The sequence below is a fragment of the Palaemon carinicauda genome, chromosome 38, assembly GCF_036898095.1.
Source record: "Palaemon carinicauda isolate YSFRI2023 chromosome 38, ASM3689809v2, whole genome shotgun sequence".
Taxonomy (NCBI): Eukaryota; Metazoa; Arthropoda; class Malacostraca; order Decapoda; family Palaemonidae; genus Palaemon; species Palaemon carinicauda.
The window spans coordinates 42,188,530-42,215,339 of NC_090762.1; the positions used below are offsets into that span (position 1 = coordinate 42,188,530).

Sequence of the window (26,810 nt, forward strand, 5' to 3'; positions counted from 1 at the left end):
CCGTAAAACCTTGGTGTTCTCCGGGTCCCGGTATAACCAAATTTCTTACTAACTTCCCATTAGCCTTAAGAGATGCAGCAACTTTTTCCCTTATACAGTTTGTCACTGCGCCATTCTTTCATCTTGCTGTCCAACCTCTCTTATACTGTGAAAGAAAACTGTAATTTTGATAGGAAATTCTCTGTAAAAAAAAAAAAAAATGTTGTTCTTAGCCGTATTTCATTAAAATACAGTCGACCGTAATTTTTACCTTACTTTGTTATTATCTATTACGAGTTGGTGACCGTAATATCACTCCTTAACGTCAATATATCCGTTTATACCAGGATTTTTACCGTTTCTTTTTTTACAGCATATTTCTATCAGTGTACATTCTAGCATTTTTATAGATGGAAGATAATGCTACTCCAGTGTTTATAGTTATAATCGCTAATCGATGGTAATTTTATTGGCATAGTCCCTTCCCACTTTCTAAAATAAATTCGCATCTCTAAATCATACTGATCTCTCCTGCTCTGCAGTTGGAATTACGGAAGGAGTACGGTATTTATGAATATTCTTTGAATGCTGGATATGAAGGCAATACGTTTAGAATATCTGCGTTTAACCTTTATTCGCATCTACAATAAACGCATGCAAAATTACAAGTAGTTTTGCTGATCATGACGATACACAAACCTTTCATCGCGTCAAGGTATCCCCAGCCATATATATATATATATATATATATATATATATATATATATATATATATATATATATATATATATATATATATATATATATATATATATATATATAAGATATACATCTATGTATGTGTGCGTATATATATATATATATATATATATATATATATATATATATATATATATATATATATATATATATATATAAGATATACTTTTATGTATGTGTGCGTATATATATATATATATATATATATATATATATATATATATATATATATATATATATATATATTTATATATATATATGTATATACAGTTTATATATATATATATATATATATATATATATATATATATATATATATATGTATATACAGTTTATATATATATATATATATATATATATATATATATATATATATATATATATATATATATATATATATATATATAAATGCGTGTGTGTGTGAGCGTAAATTCCAAACTAAATTGTAAAAATATTCCTCTTAAATGTACTCTCCTATGGAACCCATTTAAACAGTTCCACGGCGTCATATACGGGGAGTCCCATTTTAATGAATTCCCTTAACCAAACAAGATCAAATTTTGCACGCCTGGCAATACCAGTGACATGTACTTTAAAAGCAATACTTGATAGTCAATGAACTGGGTGAAAGTTATCAAGGAATAGAAGGGGGAGTCTCTCTTCCTAACATTACTCTTACTAATGAAGGCCAATGTCGGCCACAAAGAACTGGTAATTACTCTGTCCCCGACTCTATTCAGCTATTCGCCAGTGCAGAGAGACCTCTCACTGGGGCCTCTTGCCTTTCCTAAATCGACTGGGCTGCTATAGTTTTTGGAAGGTTATTTTTTAATATATTGCTCTGCATCTAAGATTATATAAAGTTTATGTAGGTGTTCTTTATAAACTTATTTTCTATGTTGCTTCTGTACGTTATATTTAGATTATATTTTTTTTCACCTATATTGTATGTTATTTTGTACACTTTTATAACAAACCTGATAATTATAGTTTCTTTTTCTAAAGTCTATTTTTATCTCTTATTTCACATCACGTTTTCCCTAGCATATTAGTTGGTATTTTCTTTAATGGAAGTCAGTCATTGCAATGGAAACAGGATTTGAATATGAAAAAAATGGAGCTGATGAAATCGGTGTTTCGTGCATTTTGGCTTTACTTCTAAGCTACAGGTGCCTGCAAACAATTCACAAACTTTGTATCAGCGTTGGAAGGAAAGAGAATATACAATTTAAAATAAAGCAAAGACCTCGCTTGATGTAATCAATATTATCAGTGAGATTAAGAGAAGATTAACTTTATTTTCGAAATCTAACCAAGAACTCGTGTCATATTTTCTTTGCATACATCTTCTTAACTTAATTAAAGAAAGCTGTGAACTCTACACCTCCAAAGCCTTTACTCATATTTTACATTTTCATTATTGGCTCAGCAGAAGGTATATGAACTGTATTTATTTATTTGTTTTCAATAGTCTTGACCCAATTCTTGAATCCATGAAAATATTTGTTCTTTCATTGGCAATCTGGATCATAATCAATGAGTACGGTCAGAATTAAGAAGCATTTTATGCAAAATGCATAAAGAATTAATTGAATAATAGTGTCAGAAATTGATATCTAAATCACGATATGGAATTGAATAAATTGCAGGTTTTTGTCCATAAAATTGAGATGAGTCAGCAGATGAAGACTAGACAGGAATACAATATTCAAAACGTGATTGAATTAAAGAATCAAAACATTTCCTGTGGATGAATTGATCGCTAACTAATCTTCTTTAAAAAATATTTTTCAATATGCAAATTATTCGTCGTTTCCGGATATATCATATTTTTTATTTGCATTTCGGTTTCATTTCGTTTATTCATTACTCCTGAAATCTTTTATTCTATTTTCATTTATGTCTGGTATTCACACGCTCAATTAATTGAATCCGGTGTTAAAACATATACTTGTGGACAGCAATTTGTGGGAAGAATCCGTCCACTCGCCTCAACTGATGAACCGCTGGAATTGATCAAAGTTTTTACAAGCTGCCAAGGGGCCTAATGTGCGGACGTGCTAGCAATTAACTTGTGATAGGTTTCAGTTGAGGTCAACGACAGAGAGCCCAATCAACACAAAGGGTTATGGTGGCTTATTGGAAACGTCCCTGCCTGACAATCTGCCGGGTTGGGGTTCAACTCCCATTCAAGCTCGATAGTTACGTGCGGTGTCTGCAACCTCACCATCCTTTTTAGCTAAGAATGGGGGTTGGGGTAGTCTATAGGTCTACCTGCTGTGCCATCTGAAGCCATTGCCTGGCCCTCCATGGTCCTAGCTTGGGTGGAGAGGAGCTGGGCGCTGATCATATGCATAGTTGGCCAGTCTCTGAGGGCATTGTCACTGTTCCTTGCCTCTGCCTGAATGAGCTTCATTTAAAGTTGAAGAAAGATCACACTCGGGAGGAAAGGGTGAGGAAAGGGGCCAGTCAGCACAGTGGAAGGGGAATGCACTCATTCAGCAAAGGGGAAGGTGAAAAGAGCTTCGTTAGCTTAGAGATTGAGATAAAATAGTTGTCACTACAGAGATAGGCGGCCAAATAGTTCAGCCTGCATTAAGGAAAGCGAAGAAAGAACTCAAGTCGTCACAGAGAAATGAGAAGAAACGATCAAATCGGCACAGGGAAAGATGAAGAATGAGTTTTTTCACCCCTGAGAAAGATGGAGACAAAGCTCAGTCAGCCCAGAGAAGGTAAAAACGGGGCTCAGTTTGGACAGAGAAGGGTAGATAAATTATTTATACAAGGCAGAGAAATGCGAAGATAGAGATCAGTCACCAACAAGAAAGGTGAACATAAAACTCAGAAAGGAGACAGGTGAAGAAATAATGCAGCACGAAGGATGAAGAAAGAGCTCAAACAGTGGTAAGGAAGGTGAAAAAAAGGGTGTGTCATTCTAGATAAGTTAAAGAAAGAACTATGGGTAGTAGGTTGGACAGGGCACCAACCACATGTTAAGATACTACTGATAGAGGTAAGGACTCTCTTTAAACTGGCCAGACAGTACCACATCGGATCCTTCTCTTTGGTTATAGTTCACTTTCCCTTTGCCTACACATACACCGAATAGTCTGGCACATTCTTTACAGATTCTCCTTTGTCCTCATGCACCTGACAATAGTGAGAATAGCAAACAATTCTTCGCCCAAGGGGTTAACTAGTGCACTGTAATTGTTCAGTGGTCAATTTCTTCTTGGTAAGGGTAGAAGAGACTCTTTAGCTCTGGTAAGCAGCTTTTCTAGGAGAAGGACACTCCAAAATCAAACAATTGTTCTCTAGTCTTGGGTTGTGCCATAGCCTCAGTACTATGGTCTTCCACTGTCTTGGGTTAGAGTTCTCTTGCTTGAGGGTACACTCGGGTACACTATTATATCTAATTTCTCTTCCTCTTGTTTTTATAGTTTATATAGGATAATATTTATTTTAATGTTGTTGTTGTTATTGGAATATTTTGGTTTTCCTTATTTCCTTTCATTAATGGCTATTTTCCCTGTTGATGCCCCTGTGTACTAGGGTTGTGGCTTAGCAAGTAATAATAATAATAATAATAATAATAATAATAATAATAATAATAATAATAATAATAACAACTGTCAGCACTGGGAAAAGTGGACCTAACTCGTCCGGCATAATGAAAGATGGAAATAAGATTTTGACCTATAAACTTTGGCCTCCGCTCTTTACAAAACATCTGACAGACGCCCTTGATATCATATATCATTTGAATTGTATAATTGTGAATAGAACATTACAAATAAATCATAAATTATTTTTAAAATACTGGTTTAATAGTGATACTATCAATGCATAGTACGATAGTGAATGCCGGGACAGCTGGGAACAGTAAAGCAACTTTCTTGTGGAACTGAATAAGACGATTACATTAACTGATTAATGAAATAGCTAAATAATAGCAATCACCTGGAAAAAAATACACATTGATCTGTCATTGGGATTTGTCATATTCGTTGGCAAATTGTTGCCAGCCTCACCTGCAAGGCGCAACGTTACCCTATGTCAACATTGTCAAGGATTTGTTCCTTTGTTTACATTTTGTGGAACAGCTGATTGGAAGACAGTACTGTGTATGGAACCTTTAACACTCGGTGACTTGCCTATCCCGCATTTTCTTCTGGACATTAAACTTTAATAAACGAGTCCCCCGGAGAAGTGAATGATATATATTACTCTTAGGAAGGTGTATTAAATACTGTAGTTGAAACCAACCTTTTGTACTTGAAAAAAAGAAGAAATCAGAAGTCTTTCTAGGACCGTAGTGTTGGTTTACTTTAAAACGTTTTATTTCTTCAAAGGGCATCCCTATGGCTGAGATTGACTATCTTATCGCTTCATGGATCACTCGGAACTCAATATATTTTGTTTTTGCTGCTATTGTCTACTGGATAATTCATCGAAGAGGAAAAGATCTCAGACACAGGTGAGAGTAGTCGTAGTTTACATAGGTTGAAAGTAGGCCTAGTCTACACTGTCTGGTTTTATTATAGTTAAGGACTGGGAGACATGTCACTCTCCATTACAAGTAATTGTGGTTTTATCTGATTAATCATTGGTAAAATTTTACATTACTACTGGGTATCATTTCGAACAGAAAATATATGTTTTCCTATAGTAAATAACGTGATTTAACTGTACATTACACTGTAATACAGTACATTAATACCTAACCATTTATTGATTATCGATTAATTTGTCGTTTCCAGCTTAATGTCTTCATTTTTCACATTACTGTACTTGTTAAAAGCTATTTTGATAATTATGATTTTGGGTAGTTAGTAGAATTATTAGCGCACTAGCAAACAAGCCAAGTTGGAGTTAACGGAGTGGTCTGGGTCTCAGTGGATCATTAGCCACCTTGGTAATGACATGCTGTTGTAGGTGAGGTTAGGTGGGTGTCCCATAAGTTAGTATCGTTCTTATTGATTTGGTTAGGTTGGATTGAGTTTCCCTTTCTCTATGACTTAGCTGATGTGTCTGCCAATCTACAAGCCTTTCACAATTTTACCATCAATTTTAGTGAATGAATATATAAAGCTTCAATTTTTAGCCAAATACTTGAACCATGTATTTTTTCTACTCACTAACTTGTGTTTTATCTATTTATGACCATGAATATTGGCACAAAGTGCCCGTTAATGACTTTTCTTACCTCCCCCCATAGGTTCTAGGTTCCAGTTTCCTCGTTTCTCTCTCCATAACACGTTAATTGTGGGCACACTACAAGAAAGAAGCGTAGTAGGTCCAAAGCACTCTAATCTGCAGAAATTTAATTTTTCTTCTAACTTCTAGGGGCTGTCTAATATAGGCCTTTCGGGCAACGTCTATAGTTTGTGTTTCTATATTCGCTAATTCTATGCCATTTCTTTTGAATTTTCTTAATTCGTTGCAGCCAAACATATGCTCAATTGTATCATCTGCCTCACTACACAGCACACAAAGCCTATTTTTATCATTCATGTTTCTATAATTTTATTTTAATTCTATCTTATAAAACCCTGTTCTCATGTCTATTACTGCTTCCTTGAGGGGACCGTCTGCTACGGTGTTTGACATTACGACTTTAAAAAATTGAAAATCGTTTTATTGTTTCTATGTATACAGAAACATGTCGTACATGCTCTCCAGAAGTTTCAGCCAATTTTTTTTTTTTTTTACAAATAATGACGTTAAAGCAGTCTTTGAATGATGACGTCACGCTTACTGCGTTGTCTGCATGACTGAGTTTGACAGAATCATCTTTGTGTGTTTAATTTTACACATATATAGCGATTTTTTCTCTTACGTTTTGAAATCTCGTATGTCTGGCAGAGGTAGCAGGCATTGGTAGAGGGTAGGCGAACGCAAACTACGATCTACGAGAAGATCAGCCAGAGTTTCCAAAAATGTATCAAGTTACAATGGATGTGTGTATCTTTACTTGCAGTTCGTATGTACATTGTGATTTTACAACGTCATGGATCAGGCAAGTAATTGAGATTCATTGTATCAGACCACTCTCATTCTGGTCACCGTCACCATGCTCATGGTGTCAGGGGTGTCGGCACATCTCTGGCATTTAAAAAGAATTTTTTTGTGATGCAGGTGTTAAAAGTGGGAGTGTGGAAATGGCAAACAATGTTGACCATCAAATACCTGGAAGACACAACCCAACGGAACCTAGACACTTTTACCTTAGTTCCTGTGTTGGCTGCACAAAATGGGTCAATTAACACCTTTGCCCCCTTGTAGGACAAGTAGCAGTTGGTAAAGGGCATATGCTACCCGTAAGTAAGACTAGAATGAATGTGTGAGTTACTGGCAACTTCCGGTTTCATTCTCCCCTCTTTTGGCGCTCAGTATCAGAGGAACTCTGCAAGCTTACCTCCTCTAACTTCTGGTGAGTACCATGCCCTTTGTGTAACCCAATATATGTGTATACAGTATGTTGTAATTTTATGTCCCTTTCCTCTAAGCGAGGTGAAATTGGGTAATGTCTAGGCTAAGTGAGGAGCTTAGATCCAATTTTACACTTATGTGGTCAAGTCGCATTGCTAAATTCTACTCTAGCACCAATTGCCCAGGCCGTCATTCTATAAGGATCACCGGGTGTCGGGGTGCCCTATAAACAGCTTGTGCATAGCATAGAGTGTCACCCCAGGACATTCTCCAGCCAGTTGGTTTTAGAACTTCCACCCACCATGTTGTGAGTCTTCTTTGTAAATAGTGTAAGGTTTGTATATACATTAGTGCCGAAGCAAATGAAATATTTGGAATACTGTACAGTAATTTGTATTTTTCCTAACTATACAAACCTGAAACTCTTTACACATACAGTACCTGGTCCTGCCATCACCTTCCCTCAGAAGTCCTGCTACAATTGCAAAGTGACAGTTGTTTACTAATGCTGGTGTGAGCGGGGTGGTTGGTCTACCCCTTCCACTAACTAGCGGAGGATAGTTACAACTTGCAAAAGCTTTAACAGCTGGTTTGTTTCGACACTAGAATACAAACCTTACACTCTTTATTAGGGAATATACTTTTGGCAAAGCTGAAACTAGCCATGAAGCTTTTAGTGAGATGCAACTATCCCCACCAATAGTTAGGGGGGAGGGGGATTTAGGGGGCCAGTTGGTTACCCCACTCACAAGGACACACGTGTTCTATTGTCACTTCTTTCTTTTGTCTCAGTACGAGTAGACGTCTCTCTCTCTCTCTCTCTCTCTCTCTCTCTCTCTCTCTCTCTCTCTCTCTCTCTCCACCCAACTTTTTAAACTGCCCTTTGACTAATTTTCTTGTGTTTTTCTTGTATATATCTTAATGTTTTTATGTAAATATTCATTTGTTACAGGTGGGAGTAGCTGTTTAGGAGACGGATATTGCGGCATTTTCTTGATGGCGGAGGAACCTTTCTTACGATCTCTTCACCATAGACTGGTGGCCTTCCCCGCAACTAGAATCGTTCTCTGCGTTGATGCACCATCACTGTTCTTGAAGATGATGTTGCTCACTTCCTGGGAGTTCGACAGTGGGAAGCTCATTCCTGCGCCTCTTGGGGAAAACCTCTTCCGTTCGCGGGTTAGGCTTTTACTCGAGCGATTTCTTCTTCAGCGCTGACGATTACACACTCCCTCGTTCTTTGATGGCAGCAAGCGCAGGGAGTGCAAAGTCTGATACATGTTCCTGCGCCTCTCAGGGTCACATTTCCTGTTCGGGGGTTAGGTTTTTTCCCAAGTGGTTTTCTTCAGAGTTGACTTTGAACACTCCCTCGTTCTGCGATGGCAGCCGGTGGAGGGAGTGCAAAGTGCAAAGCATGTTCCTGTGGAAGCTGCTGCTCCTGCCCCACCTTCGCCTTCATCGCCTGCACCTGCGGCAGTTCCTGATCATCATGCTGACAACGGCTCTCTCTCTCATTTTGAGCTTGCTCAGCCGGCGGGGAACGGCAAAGTCCGAAGCTTGATCCTGCTAATTATGGTGGATACCTTTCCCTTACGCGGGTTTGGTCCTTTCTGTAGTAATCTTTGCCACACGGGATTAAGAGAATCTTATGGACTCTTGCATGCTTTTCTCTAACCCTCCCTAGTGTGACCCGTCGGGGCATGAAAATGTTACTCGCCCTCCTGCAAGCTTGACGCTTCCAGCGTCTGTCAACCTGTTCTCTTAGCTTTCTCGTCATGCCCAGCCAACTCACCTCACCCTGTCTCCTCGCCTTGCCCAGTCCTGCTGCAGCCCTCAATTTCCCATCAGCATCTTGCCATCGCCTATCAGCCTGCCATCGCCCGTCAGCCCGCCATCGCCCGTCAGCCCGCCATCGCCCGTTAGCCCACCATCGCCTGTCAGCTTGCCATCACCCGTCAGCTCGCGGTCTCTTGTTAGCGCTTGATCGCCTGTCAGCTCATTGATTGTCTGTCAACTCGCAATCGCCTGTCAGCCTGCGATCATCCGTCTGCTCGTGATCAACTCTCTTCTCATGATTGCCCGCTAGCTTGTGATGGCCCCCCAGCTTGTGATCGCCGCGATTGCCTGTCAACTCCTTTCCAGGTTTCTGGAGTTTTCACCAACCACTTCCAGCACCTGACGATTCCGCTATTCAGTGTCCCAGCGCTGTCCAGCTGTCAATTTTCCCTTCTAAGGTAAAGTTGCCCTCCTCCTTTCATAACCAGCAATCTTCCCGCTTGCAGGTAGAATCGCCGACAACTAGCGACGAGTCTCAGATGCCTTGACTCTTGGGATGGTACTGTAATAACTGAATTCTTTCAATGGAAAACTTCACTGTCTAGGATCACAGAGCACTACCAGCTATGATCCTTACTACAAGCAAGCGCACTGCTCATCCCAGTGAGAGGCTTCTTTACTCGCCATACACATAGAGCTCATGCATTATTGCTTCAACGATCGCTTTTTGAGTCTTCTAGCAAGTCTTCTCATCTAGACGACACATGCTAAACTCTTTATCCAGAGCAAGAGCTAGCGCTTCACAGGGGTGCGTTTCTTTGGTGCCTTCTTGTCGGCGACAGCACATAGAACTTCAACCTATGGTTTCTACAGGATGTCATGCAGATGTTTTAAGGGCCCGTGCATGTGTATGCATAACTACTTCATTGGTTCGCTGATTCTCGCCAGAGTTCACGAACATTTATCGGACCACTACTAATACTACTAGTGGGGTGACGTGCCGTGTGCGTTAGTAACTAGTTTGCATTCTCTTTTTCTGGTCTCTAACCTTTTGTTCACTTGTTTTGGTACTGTATATGGTTACCTTACTAGTCAACATCTTCATTGGATGACAAAATCTAAATAAATCGAGCATGCACCCTCACCCATACACTCACCAGGCAGTTAGAACAAAGGTCTACATGATGGTTGCCGCTATAGAAGTCTGCTGATCACTCGCTCCTGCCGCCTTTCTCTGGGATTCAGAATGGGACTTGAGAAATATAATCCTATGGATTAAATTTTTTCCTCAACTTCTCTCCATGAGTTAGAGAATTTGTCGGATCACTTACATGGTTTCAGGTTCTGATTCCTTGTGATGTCCTCCTCGCTCCTTTACTCCAGCATAGGATTATTCCTTTTTCATCCCCAGTTATTCCAGGGATTGAATCAGCTCATGCTAATGTTTACAGACTACAGCAAAAATAGATTCGAGGACCCTTCTCCTCTCACACCCTGTCACCAGGCTCCCTTGGGACTTGTGCAAGCAACTTTAACCCTCCATCCTCAGGATTCTTCTCTGGGAAGGCTATATACACCCAACCCCGACCTTTACCTTGGTCTTGTTCATCAGCGCTCTGACGACGACGCTCTCCCTCAACCGGAGTTTTCTCAGCCAGCGGTAGGAATACGAAGTCCTCGAGTTAGGTTTACTATGTTGTGGTTGTGATCCCCTCCTATGAGTTCGTAGTACTCTTCTCTTATTCAGTCATCATTACTTGTTCAAACAACAGAACTCCTTCAGTCCCTGTAGAGAATCCTATTGTTGGTTTATCACACAGAACCCCTCGTCAAACTCCCGCAGGACTATTGGGGATTGACGGGCATGGAACTCTGGCTTGTGAACAGGTGATCCAAGTTGAACGAAGAGCTTTCTCTTACATGGGATTACGCGAACGCGAGTTGTTTGCGAACCCCATCGAGTGACATGGCCAATTACAGGGGCCGAGAATCCGCAGTGCGGCTACAAAGAGCATGCACATCATAGCAAACCATCCACCTGTGTTGAGAAAGAATCTCCAAGCTTCTACCGTCAATTTCCTGTAGAAGTCTCCAGTTTTCATCTTCTCCTGGAACAAGTTTGTTCAACAAACTATGTTCAGCATAGAGAGGGCAGACACGGTTAAACAAGTGGTAAGACCACAGGATCGGCATCGGTCTCCTAAGACTCTGGGACAACTGGCTGATCCTAGCAGATTTGGTGGCTTCCCTTCCTCAACAGGGAGACAAACTCCTTGAATTTTGCTGCAATCTGAGGATTTTGGTAAATTTTGAGAAGTAATCCCAGTTTCCTTATTGGAGACAGGTATACCTAGGCATGATCATCAACACCAACCTGCAGAAAGTCTTCCCTCAGACAGGATCTAGAGGCAAAGAAAGTGGCAAGTCTCCTCCTTCAACGGGAGGCGTTTCCAGCCAGCAGTGGTTACGTCTCATTGGTCATGGATTGACTCTTGATTCGTCTAGTCCGCTATGGACTTTTACGAATCCAATCGCTTCTGTGGCGGCCAAATTCCAGGATATCCATCATGAGGACTCTCCGGATACTCTGGTCCCTATGGGACCCGAGCAGAAGACCGACCTGAAATGGTGGGTGACAGACGAGATTCTCCGCCGAGGGGTCGACCTCCTTGTCCCTCCCCCGGAATTGATGCTCCTTTCAGATACATTAAAAGAAAGGGGGCCTGATGCCCATATGCTGCACCACATGGCCTCCAGAGTATAGTCAGAATCCGAGAGGTACCGGCACATAAATCTCTTAGAGACAATGTTCAGCCTAGCTAGCCCTACAGCAATTCCATCAATTTCTGACAGGTCACTTGGTGGTGCTGATGAGTGACAACCCTCTGGTAGTGACTTGTGTAGATTATCAAGGGTCTGCCTTTTGCAGTCTCTTTGCCATCTAGCAAGGGTATGTTAAGATGGGCAGAAGACAACTCGGTGTCCCTATCAGCTTGAAGACGGTTTTCCTGCTCGCCTTGTCTTCGGCCAAGAGAATCGGTGAGCTCCATGGTCTTTCCTACAATGTCTCCCTTTCTAGGCGATGAGGAGAAGTAATGCTCGGCTTCATCTCTGTGCTTATTACCAAGACTCAATCTGGGAGCAGCAGATCTTAGATTCGGGTGCTTCTGGATTGGGAGTTTTCGTAATGTTACTGATGATCCAGATCAACTGCTGCTTTGTCCTTCGAAGAGTTGGAGGTTCTACCCCAGACAACCTCAGGAGCTTGCCCCTGAATGTCAGCACGGGGAAGGTCAAGCGGAGGATTACCAAGAACACGATCTCTGTTTGGATTTACAAGGTCATAGACCGAGCGTTAAACTTCGATCCTTCACAAACAAGACAACACAGAGCTCACAATGTTAAGGGCATTAGCATGTCCCTTGCATTCAAGAAAACTACTGTGATGTAGGTCCTGCAAGCTGGCATGTAGAAGCGTCGGACTAAATTCACTGCCCACTTCCAGCAAGATGTAACCCATGGGAGCATGGAAATGTTCTTCATTGGCCTCTTGGTGGCTACACAACAAATTTTTTAAACACCTCAACTCAGGGTCCTTGATGGACAAGTAGCAGATGGTGGAGGGCAGAGTTACCCAGGATTAAGTCTGGGATGAATGACAAGAATGACTGGCTCTTTCTTTCATCTTCCCCTCTCAAGGGGAATAGCAACTACAGTACTCTGCATGTTGGCCTCCTCTATCTGCAGGTAAAACCATTTCTCTTGTGTAACCTGGTATACAGATATATACAGTAGGTCCTCGGGTTACGACGGCCCCGACTTACGCGGTTTCGCCGTTACGAACGCGGCCCATAAAAATATAAAAATAATATTAAGCGTCGTTCCGTCTTACACCGTTAGCGTCGTAAGCGACGTAAACAATTGCGAACTAGTTTCTAGCGCGCGGTGGATGAATACGCTTTGCGGTGGTTGTGGGCGAGGAAGACGGCGTCGCTCAGTTCCACTCATACGCCATTTTTGGTTGTGATTGCCTGTTCTTTCTCTCACGTGTTTGATCGTTTTTTTGAACTTTTTGCCCTTCATTATGGCTCCAAAGCGCAAGGCAGATTCTTCTGATGGTAGTGCATCGAAGAAAAGGAAGGCCATCACCATGGAAGTGAAATTAGACATTATTAAGCGGTCTAAAAACGGTGAAACGCCAACGAACATTGGCCGATCGCTTGGCCTTAGCCGTTCGACCGTGGCTACTATCCTTAAAGATAAGGAGCGCATTGTTGAACACGTAAAAGGATCTGCTCCAATGAAAGCAACAGTGATAACGAAACAGCGTAGTGGTTTAATTATCGAAATGGAAAGGTTATTAGTGCTTTGGTTGGAAGATCAAAATCAACGGCGTATTCCAGTGAGCTTAATGGTTATTCAAGAGAAGGCTAAAAGGTTGTTTGAAGCGTTGAAAAAAGAAAGGGGGGGAGAAAGTGAAAGTGAAGAGTTTTCGGCTAGTAGGGGTTGGTTTATGCGATTTAAGGCTCGGGCCAATTACCATAATCTTAAAGTGCAAGGTGAAGCTGCTAGTGGGGATGAGAAAGCAGCAAGTGAATTTCCTAAAGTGTTGGCTGAGATAATTAGGGATGGGGGTTATTCTGCTTATCAGGTGTTCAATGCGGATGAGACAGGTTTATTCTGGAAGCGCATGCCTAACCGCACGTACATAGCAAAGGAGGAGAAGTCAGCACCCGGTCATAAAGCAGGCAAGGAGAGGCTAACTTTGCTTCTTGGGGGAAATGCTGCTGGCGACTTCAAACTGAAGCCCATGCTGGTCTATCAGGCTGAAAATCCAAGGGCACTCAAGGGAATTTGGAAGAGTCAACTCCCAGTCATTTGGAAGGCAAATAAGAAGGCATGGGTGACACTTGCAGTGTTTGAAGACTGGTTTATCAACCATTTTGTACCTTGTGTGGAGCGGTATTGCGCCCAAAAGGGTATCCCCTTTAAGGTGTTGCTATTGCTGGACAATGCCCCTAGACACCCTGCCCAGCTGGGAGACTTTCACCCTAATGTGAAGGTGGTTTACCTTCCACCTAATACCACGGCCCTTTTACAGCCTATGGACCAGGGAGTGATTGCTTCATTCAAGGCCTACTACCTCCGAAGAACAATTGCTATGGCATTACAGGCAACTGAAACGAAGAAGGACTTGACTCTGAAGGACTTTTGGAAGTCCTACAACATCCTTGATGCTATTAAGAACATTGCTGATTCCTGGGAGGAGGTGAAGGTTACAAACATGAATGGTGTTTGGAGGAAGCTATGTCCTCAATTTGTTAATGATTTTCATGGGTTTGAGGACACAGTTGACCATGTTATCAAGAACATTGTTGCCCTGAGTAAGGAAACCGATTTGGAGATGGAGGTTGATGATGTTACGGAGCTGCTAGAATCTCATGGAGAGGAGTTATCTGCTGGGGACTTGATACAACTGGAGAAGCAGATCATAGAGGAAGAGGAAGAAGCCCCCACCCCAGACCCTAAGGCTTTCACAAGGCAGGGCTTGTCAAAAGGTTTTGCCGAGATACAACAAGCATTGGCAACTTTCGAGGCTCAAGATCCCAACATGGACAGGTTCACCAGGGTTTCCAGAGGTGTCATGGACTTACTGCAGTGTTATAAGTAGATTTTGGATGAGAAGAGGATCCTCTCTGTCCAGTCTAACCTGGAGCGGTATTTTAAGAAAGTAGAGAGAACTGCACCCTCTACATCAGCTGCCTCTACTACTCCAGATTTGCCTGCAACAGAGCCTCTACCATCAACCTCAGCTGCCTCTATTGCTACAGAGCCTCTGCCATCAACCTCAGCTGCCTCTGCTTCTCCAGCTTCTCCACCACCTCTTGTAGGCTCTTCACCTCCAGACTCGCCTGCCCTAGCTTCTCCAGCATCTTCTGTCTCACTTCCAGAGAATCCTGATTCACCTGCCCCAGTTTCTCCAGCATCTTCTGCACCTTCCTCTCCACAATAAACCAGTCTCTCCGTCCCTTGCAACATCCCTTCCAGTGTGCAAGCCAACCATAGGAATAAGGTAAGGAATTGTTCTCTTTTTTTTTTTTATTGATATTTACTTTAATTCATGTGGTAAGGAATTGTTTTCTTTTTTTTATTGATATTTACTTTAATTCATGTGGTAAGGAATTGTTTTCTTTTTTTATTGATATTTACTTTAATTCATGTGGTAAGGAATTGTTTTCTTTTTTTTTTATTGATATTTACTTTAATTCATGTGGTAAGGAATTGTTTTCTTTTTTTATTGATATTTACTTTAATTCATGTGGTAAGGAATTGTTTTCTTTTTTTTTATTGATATTTACTTTAATTCATGTGGTAAGGAATTGTTTTCTTTTTTTATTGATATTTACTTTAATTCATGTGGTAAGGAATTGTTTTCTTTTTTTATTGATATTTACTTTAATTCATGTGGTAAGGAATTGTTTTCTCTTTTTCTAATATTGTTTTTATGTCATTTGATACATTTTATTATAGTACAGTATACAGTAATACTTTACAGTACAGTACAGTACGTATATTTATGGTGTTCCGACTTACACGGAAATTCGGGTTACACCGCGTCTTAAGAACGGATCAGCGTCGTAACCCGAGGACCCCCTGTACAATACTTATTACGTTTCCATACCCCCTGGCCTGGTGGGATTGTGTAACATCTATGGGCGATTTGAAGATTCATGTTTCTGAGAATTCTTACCTAATCACACTGCTAGTATCACACAATCACACAGATTGCTCAGGCCACTAACCGTGCTTTGCACGGAATTTAGCAAGGAGTCAGGTTTTCTCACTGTTTACATGTGGAGCACGTAGGGGAAAACCCCAGGTCAAAAACCACTGTTTTCGAAACCATTGGCAAATTTTGAAGTAATTTGTGTTTTTCCTAATCATACAAACCTGTAGCTCTTTATACAAATTGGCCCGCTATCACCTATCCCCTTGTAAGTACTTCCTGCAAGCAAAAGTGATGATAGAACACAGGTGTGTGTGCGAGTATGGTAGCTTGCTACCCCCCGTTATCTAGTGGCGGGTTAGTTACACCTCGGTAAAAGTCTTATAGCTAGTTTCACTTTCGCCGAAAGTATATTCCTTAGTAAAGAGCTACAGGTTACAAATTAATTCCAAATTTGTCATTTCAGCTAGCGCCAAAATAATACTCCTTTGTAAAGAGCTTCAGGTTTTTATCGCTAGGAAAAATAACAAATTCGTAGATAATTTGTATTTTTCCTAACTACAGTATACAAACCTTAGCTATTTATTAGGGGTTATACTTTCGGCGGAGCTGAAATGACGAGCCATTAAAATTTAGCGAGGGTTAACTACCCTCACCGCTAGTTAGCGGGGGTTGGGGGTGGGGGTAGCTTGCTACCACTCCCGTTCACACACCTGTGATTTAGTCACTTTGCTTGAAGGTAGGACTTCAAGGGGGATAGGGATGGCGGGCAATTTTGTATAAATAGCTAAGGTTTGTTTAGTTAGGAAAAATACAAATTATCTACGAATTTGTCATTTGTTCCGTAACTGGAATACAAACCACGCTATTTATTAGGGGTGACTCACCCATTAGGAAGGGTGGACGTCCCTGCCAATCTGGCTTTTGGTTTTACCCGGGGACTCCTTATCTGGGTATGTTAGTACTAAAAAATAAGGAGTCCCTGCCCTCGCTAAACCTTGCTACGCAAGGTCCGCGGCCTGTGCAAGCTGTGTTGAGACGTGTATGGGGACGCAACAGTATTAGCTTAATATGAGGTACACAAGGGAGCATGGTTTACCTGCAGTGGTTTGAGGTCAGCTTATGCAGAGAACCCAGGATGCTGCTTTCCCCACGAGAGGGTAGGATGAAGAAACGAATAAGAGCCAGTCAAATCTTTTCATTCACGCAGACTAAAACCTGCAGGAGAAAGGTTGTGAAAGTCATCTGGAGCATTCACATCCTTTCTTGTAAAACCTGCGTCACAGAGTAATTTGCTAAGAAGGACCAGTGATACTGTGAGTCATCATGTTGAGATGATGTTTCGGTGATCCTCCTCTAGTCTCTCCCAGTGCTGACAAGAGGAGGGACCCGGGCAGGCTGTTGCCGTTTTCTTTAGGTAAAGTCTCATACCTTACCCTGGGTACAGTAACGGATGATCTGGATTGTCCGTTACCTAGTTGAGACTTGTGTAGGATCCGTCACCTCTGGAGATTGTGTCTGGTAACATACTCAGGGACGAAACTGAACATTGTCTTTCGCCCTTCTCAATAATGGGCGATGTTGAAAGAGAGATCATGAAGTTCCTTGACTCGTATGGTTGCTGTCCGAGTGTGTAGGAACATTGTGTTCTTAAATCGGGAGAAAATTTGTTGCCTGGTGAAGTGGAACACAAGGAGGTCCCTCTAGGGATCGGAGATTTGAACCATGTTTTGAGAGGAAGGTCTCAATTCCGACTGGGGAAAGGCAAGTTGTAATTCCGTATGAGATAGGAAAAGTCTATCGATGAGAGGGTGTCACTTTCTTTCAGTTTGAAGGTGAAGGATCAAGGTTGAGTGATCATCTTTACCTGTCTAAACTGAATAGGGGGTCTTTTCCTCTTGCATACACTCGAGGATTCCGCTATTGCTGGAATCGAGGTATCGAGTGGAGAGACACTTTCACATGACGCCAACCACACAAGACGTGATACTGCCTGGTAGACTGATACTGAGGAATTCCTCAGATATCTAGATAACCTTTTCGCAAAGAGGTATTGGGTAGTCTTCAGGCGTACAATCATAGCAAAGCTATAGCTTGTGGTAGGTGTCGAAGTGGGTTGTCTGTTATGTGGAGAGGGTTCTCTTGGAGGCTCTATCAGGAGCTGAAAAAGGTTTGGAGGCCGTTCTGCATAATGCCATAGCGGAGCTAGGAGAGTTCTTGAGAAGTTGACCGATGTTCTAGCCTTGTTGAGTGCCCTTCTCCAGATAAAACAGGGACAAGACGTAAACGTCATTGTTGTACTCACCGTTGTTGCCAGAGCGCCTTGGGGTCTAGGGCTGGTGAACAATGGTAGCCTGAGATTCAGGAGCGTTGCGAACAGACCCCCTAGTTTGAGGACCTCGTACAGTCGGGACTTTGTTGACTACATGGCGATCCAAAGTCCATTCGGTATACCTTATCTGAGATGCTGTGCACAGATTGTCGGCGAGCACGTTCTTTCAGTCGGGAATGAAGCGGGCTGATAGTGGTACCGAACGGACTTTGGCCCATCTTAGTGTTTATACTATTAGATGGGAAGAGGCTACAAGCCAGTTCCTACTTGCTTGTCGATGTGAGTCTTTATGTGGTGTGTGGTGTGTCGTCCATCACATCACTGAGTGGTCCGTTAGGAACCGATGAGGCTGCTGAAGGACCGGAAAGTTGGCCTTCATCTCTTAAGAGATTTAAGTGAAGGTACCTTCGGGCTCTGTCCAGAGGGGTGAGGTCGTGTGGTGCAGCACTCTGGTCCCTCCTTTCTTTTTTTTCCGACTTAAGTCTCCTGGAATGGAAGTCGTTCTCGTTTCGAGAAGGTTTTTTTGTGGAGATCGGTGTTTAGAATCATTCCCAGATACACCAGTCTCCTGGGAGAGAAGTAGGGAAGATTTCCGTAGGTTTACCCTGATCACTGAATCTTGGTAAAAAAAAAAAAAAAAAACTTCAGAAGTTCCAGTGTTAATGCAAGGTTACCACTGAGTCTGCTAAGGTCAGTTAGTCGTCCGAGAGAGCGGAGACAGAAGCCGATCCTGTGAGACCAGGATGAGTGTAGTAAAAAGACCAAAGCACAGTGCCTTGAACTGGTGTTTCTTGTTTGTCTAGACTGAATCTTCCAACCTTCCTAGATGGATGGACCTGGGAGTAAGTGTCCTTTAGGTCCAGTGTGCAAATGAAGACCTGAGGTCTTAGCCCTTGATCGAACTCCAACATGGTGTGGACATCGACCCAAAGGGACAGCTCCTTGGCGATCCTTTTGCATGGAAAATTGTCGACGCTGGAGTCTTGACTCGTGTCGTAAAGGATCAGGCACGATACCCAGTGTAAGAATTCTTCTCTGAGAGAGAATTTCTTTAAAAGGAAGGCCACACTTAGCCTTACCACACGCCCTGATGGGATTGATGCTATTCCTTAGAATAGAATCAATCTGGCGAATGTTAATCAATGGTTAACCATTGGGTATCGTGGTTACTGTGCAGTTGGATAGTGCTCGCAAGTAGTTCCCTGTTGGCAAGCCGTTGGTGAGGCTGTTGAAGGTTTGCCGATCACTTTAGTGTGATGGCAAACGGCCAGTATCGAGAAGTATGTTGTATAACTTCTGATCTAGGAACTACAGGAAGTAGTTGACTAGTAAATTCGAGTCACAAACTGCTGGCAAATAACTGATGACCGATGAATTGGTGGTCTGTGAGCCGATGGTGAATTCGAGATCAGCCAGCTAATTATTATGGTCCCCCCCGTTTGGTCAGAGATGAGCAAGCTGAAGATAGGCTGGTCAGAGATCAGCGAGCTGAGTTCAATGATCGAAGAAAGATGAGTTGCCCATCGGTGATCTAGTGATCAGAAAGCTGATGACTGGTTATTGACTAGCAATCGGTGATTGGAAATGCTAGCATTGGAGATCGTTAGTCATTGGAGGGACTAGAGGTCAAAGATCAGCATTGAGCTAGCAATTGGCGATCTGGTGATCGGCGACCTAGTGATCAGTAAACTGTGAACTAGCCATCAGCAAACAGTGATCTAGAGATCAGTCTGTTGATGCTTTCCTCTTTGCTGACAGTGGTCTGTCAAGGAAAAAAGAAACTTCAGAAGAGACAGGGACCAAGGATTCCCCGTTTCGATTTCCTTGTAGGATGGAATCTTCGGGATCTTGAATCCTTCTGTGGAGCTTTACGGGTATTCCTCTTTTCCCGGTGGCCATGTTCATGTGTTTGCGGGGAGGAATGGGGCAATGGTGACCTGTCCAAAAAGTTTTATTCCTTTTTTTATTTTATTTTTTTTTTTTTTACTGACAATTGCGCGAGTGTGTAGGTGAGTCTAGAGCGATGGCACACAGGATGATGCTGGTGCTTAATATCTGCCGGGAGAGCAGGCAAGCGCTGGTGCATTGGATCTGCGAGCCTTTACTCTTTAGCAAGAGTTGGCGCATGGATCCGGGACCGTAACTGTGCAGGAGGGCTCAGGAAAGTGAGGAAGATCGCTGGCGCGCAGTAAGGCACCATGTAGTTTTGTGCATTCTCCCTAGAATGCACCGAAGCGTGTGACTGGTTGCGCAAGAGTGGGAGCATTGGCGCGTGCGTGAGAGTACTACGTGGAGACTGTTGGCGCGCGCATGTGGAAGACCATTGACGTCCGCACTTAGAAGACCGTCGGTGTGCGTGGAAGGCTGCGGGCGCGCACTCAAAATTATTGTAACGCGCACGCGCGAAGGCCGTCGGTGCGCGTGCACGGTAGACGATTCGTGCAGGATACCATTGGCGCTTGCGCGCAGAAAAAGGCCAGTGCGGTGCGTGCGCGGGAGACCCTAGGCGCCCGCGCGCGGAAGAGAGTCGTCCCATGCGCGCGGAAGAAAGTCGGCACATGCGTGCAGAACTGTTACCATGCGCGCGTTCAAGACTATTGGCGCTTGCGTGCTTGGAAAATCATCGGCGCGCGTGGGAGACCAGCGGCGCCCGCGCAAGAGCATTGGCGCTAGCAGGCACGGAAAATCATCGGTCCGCGCACGGAAGATCGTCGGCGCTCGCACGCGTAAGAATGTTGGCGCGCGCGCGGGAGACCATCGGCCTAAGGGCCGGTGGATCAACAAGCTGACCTTAGCAATAGTGATCCTCCGAAGAGGAGTCTCTATGAGTGGCCTCTCTCGCGAACGAGAGAGGTGAACACTTCGTAGAAGAGACTAGAAGACGCCCATGATGTTGCCCCTAAGGGCCAGTGGATCAGCAAGTTGACCTTAGCAGTAGCGATCCTCCGAAAAGGAGTCTCTATAAGTGGCCTCTTTCGCGAACGAGAGAGGTGAACACTTCGTAGAAGAGACTTGCCAAGACCGTACTCTGCCCCTGAAGGAAGAGAAACTCAGCAAGGGGGGAAAGAAGTCTGGCCGAAGATATGGGAAGTTCTCCCTCTGAAGAGAGAAACAACCTCACACCTGGGGAGGAAACTTCCCTTGGAAGGGAAGTTGTCCAACCCCTGGAGGCGAACCTCCTTTAGCATTCTAAGATGATCTGAAGTGCTGGCCATGTTGTCACGGGAGTACTTCTAAGAGAAGGGATGGCGCCCATGACGACGTCCTCTGAGGGACGGCAGGGACAGCAGATTCCCCACGCATGAACAGAACAGCTCTGCTTCGTTGGCACTCTTAGTCGAACGAAGAAAAACTGCATAGTTAACTGGGAAAATAAAATTAGATAATTATTTAACAAAAATTCCCTAGGGAGGAACCCCGAAGAGGACCCCCGAGGGAAGAACATAAAATAAGAATTAAGTATTGCGCCCTTCCTTCCCCAGTCGACATCCACGGGGGAGCGGAGTAACTGTAATAAGAACAGAATTATAATTATTCAAATCAGATAAGAATATTCACTAATAGTGAGAACTACTGACCCTCCAAAGGGAAGTGTTCCCCACGGAAAAAGCAATCCTATATTCAATTCAACTCAACCCACAGAGAAAGCTGAAAAGTTAAAATACAATTAGATTTTCACTAAAAATAATTGAGACAAACCATTGAAGAGCAACCTAACCCGCTCACAGGAAAGGAGCTTCCCCAATAGTACGTTGTTGTAGTAAAGGTGAACGACCTCGAGAAGAGAGAGACCGTAGTCAATCTTTGAAAGGCCACATTACCTTCGCTCAGAATCCAAGTTTCCCGTAGGAAAAGAGGAAAAGGCGAAGACAATACTGTAGTTGAATGAAGAGGGTCCAGGCGATGACGATTCCCCTGCGGCAGCCAGGTTAACGGATATATGCCGACAGGAAGACCGATGGACCAGAGAGGGAGAGGTCGTTCCCCACAAAGTGGAACTGTGCTGGCCTTGCTACTACGCAAGTGTCGTTGTCGTATATGTATCACACAGCACAAACACTGAAAAGGAAACTTACCACATTTTTATACACATGTATACATAAACATTAAGAATGTCCATACAGTATACAGTGGAACCTCTACATCCGAACGTATCTACATCCGAATTTTCCAACATCCGAAGTACAATTCGAGCAAATTTTTGACTTTACACCCGAATTTTATTTCGACACACGAAGTAAGCAATTTTTGTCGTACCGGTTGTATCCGAATTTTTCGACACGCGAAGTACAATTTGAACACGTTCCTACTCTACACCCGAATTTTTTTTTCAACACCCGAAGTAAACAATACTCGTACGCGTAGTCGGTGCTCATAGCGCCTGATGTGTTTTTTATTTCCGCCGATAGAAGGCAGCACTTCGACCTTGGAGGGACCCTCAATTAGCGTGGCTTGGGACATTCCTTTGTTCTCTCGGCTTCGTGTGGTTGTGCCCTGTGCATTCTGCTATTAACTGTGTTTTAATCGTAATTTTTTACGTTCATCTTTTTACGGTATTTTACGTAAATCATGGGTCCTAAAAGGCTTAGTTTTGCAAGTGGTAGTGGTAGTGGTGAGAAAAGGAATAAGGGAATGCTTTCTTTAGAAGTAAAGCAAGGAATTATTGAAAAGCATGAGCGTGGCGTCCGTATGAGTGAACTTGCAATAGGTTCGGCGCAAATAAAAGAGGTGTTAGGAAAATATCAAGACTTGGTCGACTTCATCGACAAATACCATCCAAAGAAATTGCAGGTTTGTCGTGTAGTTGCGCAGTTTGATGATGTTTCCCTAACTTATTTTCGAAACATTCTGAAAAGCTGTACCAAGCAACTTTCTATCGATAGCTTCTTTAAATAAACTACGAAGCGAACTTGTGATGAAGAGGAAGGAAGTGGTTCAAAGAAAACAGCAAAGAGTGAAGATAAAAAAATTCAATCAATTTCAAGTGTAGAGAGTGAAAGTGATTAAAATTAATCATCAAAAAGAAAAAAAGAAAATGTATAAAAAATATAAAATATAGAAATAAAAAAAAAAAAATAAGCTAAGTTATGTTAAAGTTCACTTAGTGTAAGTTAGAATAAGTTACGGTAGTGTACGTTTATCGTAGTTAACCTCTCTACCTCCTCGCCGCCCGTCCGTCTCCTTTCTGCGTAGCAAGACCAACAACACCTGCGCTGGAGTTTCTAAGGTAAAGTGACGCTAAAAACCCATTTCTTATTTATCATTTTTTGATAATTCTTCTTTTTTACATGTCTATTATCTAATTTAGTGTGTATTATTCTCATGGGAAATTATGTGTAGTAGTTTATTAAGAAGTTATCATAGGTTTTTGGGCTCAACCACGGATTAATCCTATTTCAATGTATTCTTATGGGAAAATTTGTTTCGACATCCGAACATTTTCTACATCCGAAGTCGGTTGTGGAACTGATTAAATTCGTATGTAGAGGTACCACTGTACTGTATATACACGTATAAGAAAAAGTAAGTTAAACGACAGAAATTAATGGCAGTCCAAAATAGGCGAGGAGTGAGAGAGGAAACAACCGCTCTCGATCCGAGTCAAAAGTAAAGTGACTAAATCACTAGTGTGTGAACGAGAGTGGTAGCAAGCTACCCCCCTCTACCCCCGCTAACTAGCGGTGTGGGTAGTTAACCCTCGCTAAATTTTAATGGCTCGTCATTTCAGCTCCGCCGAAAGTATAACCCCTAATAAATAGCGTGGTTTGTATTTCAGTTACGGAACAAATACAAATTATTACAAATTTGTCATTTTAAGAAAAAGAAAACTGTCCCCAACCATTCATAAATTAATGTACCCTATTCTGTACATACAAATACCTCTACCCTTTATGGTAGTGTACCTACACTCAGAGTACTAGTAGATATTAAGTAACACATATAGGAATTCCTTATCTTTATTCCTGTGGTTTGCCTGCACACTGTTATCAGTAGTCTCCCTTTTGGTTTTCAGACATACTGTACACAGCAAAAAAAAAAAAAAAATGCTAAAATCTATCCAAAAAAGAGCAACCCCAAAATTCAGAATTTGTAACGTAAACAAAGAGGATAAACTAATGCTAAAGGTACGCGTAACACGCTACTGGATGCTGTATTATTATTATTATTATTAAATGCTAAGCTACAACCCTAGTCGGAAAAGCAGTATGCTATAAGCCCAGGGGCCCCAACAGGGAAAATAGCCCAGTGAGGAAAGGAAATAAGGAAATAAGGAAAAATAAAATCTTTTAGGAATATATAACAATATTCAAATAAATATTTCCTATTTAAACAATAAAAACTTTAAGAGAACAAGAGGAAGAGGAACTAGATAGAAAAGTGTGCCCGAGTGTACCCTCAAGCAAGAGAACTCTAACCCAAGGCAGTGTAAGACCATGGTACAGAGGCTATGGCACTACCCAAGACTAGAGAACAATGGTTTGATTTTGGAGTGTCCTTCTCCTAGAAGAGCTGCTTACCATAGCTAAAGAGTCTCTTCTACCCTTACCAAGAGGAAAGTAGCCACTGAGCAATTACAGTGCAGTAGTTAACCCCTTGGGTGAAGAAGAATTGTCTAGTAATCACAGTGTTGTCAGATGTATGAGGACAGAGGAGAATCTGTAAAGGATAGGCCAGACTATCTGGTGTCTGTGTAGGCAAAGGGAAAGAACCGTAACCAGAGAGAAGGGTCCTATGTAGTACTGTCTGGCCAGTCAAAGGACCCTATAACTCTCTAGCGGTAGTATCTCAACGGACGGCTGGTGCCCAGGCCAACCTACTACTATCAGCAGGTAGTTCATCGTATTAATGAACCAAAAGTTGTTGCTCAAAACCGAGTTACAAGAATTTTTGTAAGGTATCTTATGTGGCCTGTTCGTAATGGCGAATCATTGTAACTCGAGACCATGATAACCCAAAGACCTCCTGTGGTCATAATTACACAAAGGCTTGAAAAATGACATTATAGTATAAATCTATTAGTCTCCTCAACCCATTCTTCACTTATGTAATGCTGTACTGTGAATGATCTCCAGTATTTGCTGATATATACCGTAACTGCAAATACCTGTACTATATGTTTTGTCTGTGTAGATTTTACTGTGATCCTTATAATACTGCATATAGTTGAAAATTATATCTTGCATTTGCTGGTAGGTTACTGTGAATCTTAAAAATATCCAAAATTATTACTTTATGGAATTCTAGGGTCTCCCTGTATATACGGTGATTAGATTCTCACCTGTGTTAAACCTGTGAATATTGAGGGACAACTGCAACTAATTCCTACATCAATTGTTTTTTGAGTCAATGGTCCTTTGAGATTTAGTTAGTTTATGGTTTTGTTCCATTTGCTTCCAAGTTTTATTATTTTTTTCTGTACTGTACAGTACAGTATTAAGTATTGTATTTATATATACCAGCAGAACCCGTGTAAATTACACAAAATTATATTTTCAATACTAACTATCTTTTTCCTAACCTATACATGTTTGAATAAAATGTGATAAGATTTGACTTGTATATTTATTTTAAAAAATGAGCTATACATTAATTGGGAAAACTATATAAGGTGTGCTTTGATTAAGTAATCAAAGTCTAATGTGAATTTGTAAGAGTATACCATGAAATTATTTCCGTTTTCTTTAAAGCATGACACACAAAATAAATAACACACACGCTATCATATTAACATATAGATAATTTTTTAAAGTGAAACTGTAGTAATTTATTGCTACATAAAGGTTTATTGAAAAATTGTAATGAAAGGGTTTTAATTGCTATTCTATTCAAAATCTTCATGTTTCAGATGGTTTGCCTATTTAATGCATATATTGACAAAGGAGAAAAATTCAAAATCAGAGGAGGTGAAAAAGGATCTGTTTAGGAGTCTTTCATCCATTGTATCTCATGATCCCCAGCTCAGGAAAGAAAACAAAATTAAAATCCTAGAGATAGGTGTTGGAACAGGTAATTTTTTTTTTACTACAGTAGCTTTGAATTGAATTTTTCAACTTTGTATTGGAATTGAGAGAATAATTACTGTACAGCTCATTCCTCTTATGTTTGATACTAGTTTCACACGACCAATTGGCTACAATTTAGTATACTTATGGCAGTATCAATGACATTATGCTTGATTTTGTGGAAAAATGCATTACATGGATTATATGATTAGATTAGATGTAAATTGACCTTTACTGTATAATTATGTGTAGAAAATCATTTATGTCCAGGGTGTAAGAGGAAGTGATTGAAAAAATAATAGTGGTTGCTATATAGCTATTGAATTGTTAGTGATTATTAACTATAGTGGTTTTGCTGTATTGTTAAAGTTTTAATATTTCCTACACAAATACAATCCTTTGCTCTTTACTGTGGATATGTTTTCTGCACACCTGGAATCAAACCATAAACTTTTACGTGAGGTGTCAATAATCCTCCGCTAGTTAGCAGTGGGTAGACCAGCCACCCCGCTCACAATCAGTGAGTGTATTAAGTCACGTTTTGCTTTTGGCTTAGTTGAGTGATGTGTTGTCTCACTCTTCTGTTAACCTTAATAATAATAAATCTTACCTGGCCATAAACTGTTTATTCTTTCTCTCTTAACTGGTGTATCTGGTTTGCTGAGGATTGCAACGAAGTGTGTTTGTCCTGGCATTGCTGGCTGCCCTTGAGGCACTTTATGTCCATGGACGAGATGGATCTTCACTGGCTTTGCACTGCCCTGCATGCAGACAACTTTCCTGCATGCATGCTTCTTGTGAC

General features: G+C 41.7%; 1 protein-coding gene across 1 annotated transcript in view; it reads left to right on the plus strand.

The window, feature by feature from the left end:
- Positions 1-4,700: 4,700 nt before the first annotated feature.
- The window catches only part of LOC137630580 (thiol S-methyltransferase TMT1A-like), a 69,164-nt gene continuing 47,054 nt past the window's right edge, over positions 4,701-26,810 (plus strand). Inside the window, exons 1-2 of the mRNA XM_068362143.1 lie at positions 4,701-5,215; positions 25,852-26,012. Of these exons, the coding sequence (XP_068218244.1) occupies positions 5,100-5,215; positions 25,852-26,012 (277 nt within the window). The 5' untranslated portion in view covers positions 4,701-5,099. The remainder of the gene's footprint in view (positions 5,216-25,851; positions 26,013-26,810) is intronic.